Here is a 2,810-nt window from a genome sequence, read left to right on the forward strand (position 1 = left end):
CCTTACCGCTCTGCCACCCACGCCATGCGCCCCTTACCGCTCTGTCGCCCACGCCATGCGCCCCTTACCGCTCTGTCGCCCACGCCATGCGCCCCTTACCGCTCTGTCGCCCACGCCATGCGCCCCTTACCGCTCTGTCGCCCACGCCATGCGCCCCTTACCGCTCTGTCGCCCACGCCATGCGCCCCTTACCGCTCTGTCGCCCACGCCATGCGCCCCTTACCGCTCTGTCGCCCACGCCATGCGCCCCTTACCGCTGTCACGATGGTTGAACTCAGCGAGGACTGAGGACTCTGATGTGAAGGGGGCTCATGATACAAAAGTGAAGGGGGAACTCTGATATAAATAGGGTGTTGTGAATTTAAACAGGGCTCCTTATGTGAAGGGGGAACCCCATATTTGTTGTGTTTTCAGTATTTTTAGCCCCACCTTAAAATCCATACCAGACCCCAATCTGAGATTTTGGAGGGGGCAGCGCCTCATTTCTTACATTTTAGACTGGGGGGAACTAGATTCCAAATACTTTTATAGGGTCCAGTGGCCATAATATAGGCTCAGAAAGGCTGCCGTAGGCAACATTTTGGCTAGAGATACACTTGCATAGATTATGTATGTCAGGACATTCGTTATCCATAGCAACAGGAGTGTTTTAGGACCTGGGAAATCCAAGCAGTCATACGGTTTAGTTAAGCAGTTTACATTTCAGTACAGAGATTAGTAAAGAGATGTATGGGATTGATCAGGGTATGAGACTCCCGATCCCAGCCCAGTACCGTTATCTCCCTAGCGGCGCACACTAACCTGCACGGTGGCATTGAGCACCTTCACTGGGCGGCTGGCGAACATGTCATTGCTGGCCTTGTTAAAATTATACATGGCGAACACCAGCGCGTCCTTTACATTCTTATCATCTTCACTCAGCTGCCTTGGAGCACCGAGAAGCCTCGACCCAAAACATACTGCTAAAAGCACGGACGCCACAGCCAAATAGAGAAGCTTCGCCATGACTGAAGGAATCAGCTGAGGATTGGTCATAAACCACAAACATGCACGAACTGGAATGCGGGTGCCATCTTTCTTGTGGGCAACAACAAAACGTTTAATAATAGCGCAAGCGAATAGAGAACAACTGCTGTGTCTCGTTCGTACAGAACTGTGTTGGCTATCTGTATGTTTTCATATTTACAGTTTTACTATAAACAAAAAAAATATGAATTTATATTAGTTTGCCCAAATTAAATATGTCCGCTTAGGCGTTGGCTTGAGTCACGTGATCATGCAGATGATTTCTGCTGGAGTAGAGGATTATGTTTCGTGCATTTGAAGAGCCTTGGTTAGTGGTGTGTGATCTAAGTATTTGTGCAGTTAATGGTGACAATACGTTTTCAGAAGTTCAACAGCGTTATTTATGTAACAGCTATTTTTTTCTGGCAAGTAATAGTAAAATAGTTATTGTACCCTTATACCAATAGTAAAAACATCTGCTACAGGCGTACGCAACCTAGTCATTACCGCTGTGGTTAAACTACAAATCTCATCATGCTTCTCCACTGACTAGTTGTCAGTGGAGAAGGGCTCCCTTATAGTAGTGGTCAGTGGAGAAGGGATCCCTTATATTGGTGGTCAGTGGAGAAGAGCCCCCTTATATTGGTGTTTATCGGAGAAGGGCCTTCATGTATTACGGTAGTAGTAATCAGTGAAGAAGAGCCCCCTTATATAAGTGGTCAGTGGATAAGAGCCCCCTTATATTAGTGGTCAGTGGAGAAAGGCCCCTTTATACTAATGGCCAGTGGGGAAAGGCCCCCTTATACTAGTGGTCAGTGGAGGATGGCCCCCTTATATAAGTGGTCAGCGATAGAGACTTCTTATATTGGTGGTCAGTGGAGAAGGGCCCCCTTATATAAGTAGTCAGTGGTGAAGGGCCCCCTAATGTTGGTGGTCAGTGGAGAAGGGTCCCCTTATATAAGTGGTCAGTGGAGAAGGGCCCCTTATATAAGTGGTCAGTGGAGAAGGGCCCCCTTATATTGGAAGTCAGTGGAGAAGAGCTCCCTTAAATTAATGGTCAGTGGGGAAGGGGCCCCTTATATTACTTTTCAGTGGGAAAGAGTTCCATTTTACACACCAGGACTTAGTGATATAGTGTGAAGTCTGTGCTGCGCCAGGAATTCCCAGACTGGTCAGACATCAAGGGTAGCAGATGCATCTGGCTTGGATTTGTTAACTTTCTTGTTTTGAACTGTCTTGAGAAGAGTTAGGGTGGTCTTTTCAAGACAGAACTCCAAAAGGAATAGCCCTAGAATGATAACTCTCACTCTGATGTTCGCAGTGATACCGAACATGTGTGGCTCAAACATCGGTTACGGACACATGCATGCCCTATGCATACGTTGGTTTTACATTTTTAAATGTTTATTTTATTATTTTTTTTACTTTTTCTTAGCACTTTTTAATTTGTTTTTCACTTAATGTTATTGCTACCACATAGGGGCTAACAAGCCCCTATGTAATAGCGTTTGGAGGTGACAGGTTCTCTTTAGGGAGACATCCATTAGACCTCAGATGTCTCCCCTGACATCTGAGAATACATATAGAGAAAAGCATTGGGGCTTTTTAGGTATTGGGTGCAACAACAACTTTGGAATTGTAAAACTTTACATTTATTGATACATATTAAAATCGGTATTATATATATATATACCTGTATCACTTTGATGTGCTACATCTGTGTGTGGGCTTATAGGAGATGTATCCGCTGGAGTAGGAACCATTTTAGCTTTGTGTGTGTGTATATATATATATATATATACAGA

General features: G+C 45.1%; 1 protein-coding gene across 1 annotated transcript in view; it reads right to left on the reverse strand.

Annotated features, from left to right (window-relative positions):
• LOC108788902 (cystatin-like) overlaps positions 1-2,810 on the reverse strand; it is an 18,053-nt gene that overhangs the window by 5,725 nt on the left and 9,518 nt on the right. Inside the window, exon 3 of the mRNA XM_018558802.1 lies at positions 802-1,077. Within this exon, the coding sequence (XP_018414304.1) occupies positions 802-1,077 (276 nt within the window). The remainder of the gene's footprint in view (positions 1-801; positions 1,078-2,810) is intronic.

This window comes from Nanorana parkeri, unplaced genomic scaffold (assembly GCF_000935625.1).
Source record: "Nanorana parkeri isolate BGI_ZX_2015 unplaced genomic scaffold, ASM93562v1 scaffold360, whole genome shotgun sequence".
NCBI lineage: Eukaryota > Metazoa > Chordata > Amphibia > Anura > Dicroglossidae > Nanorana > Nanorana parkeri.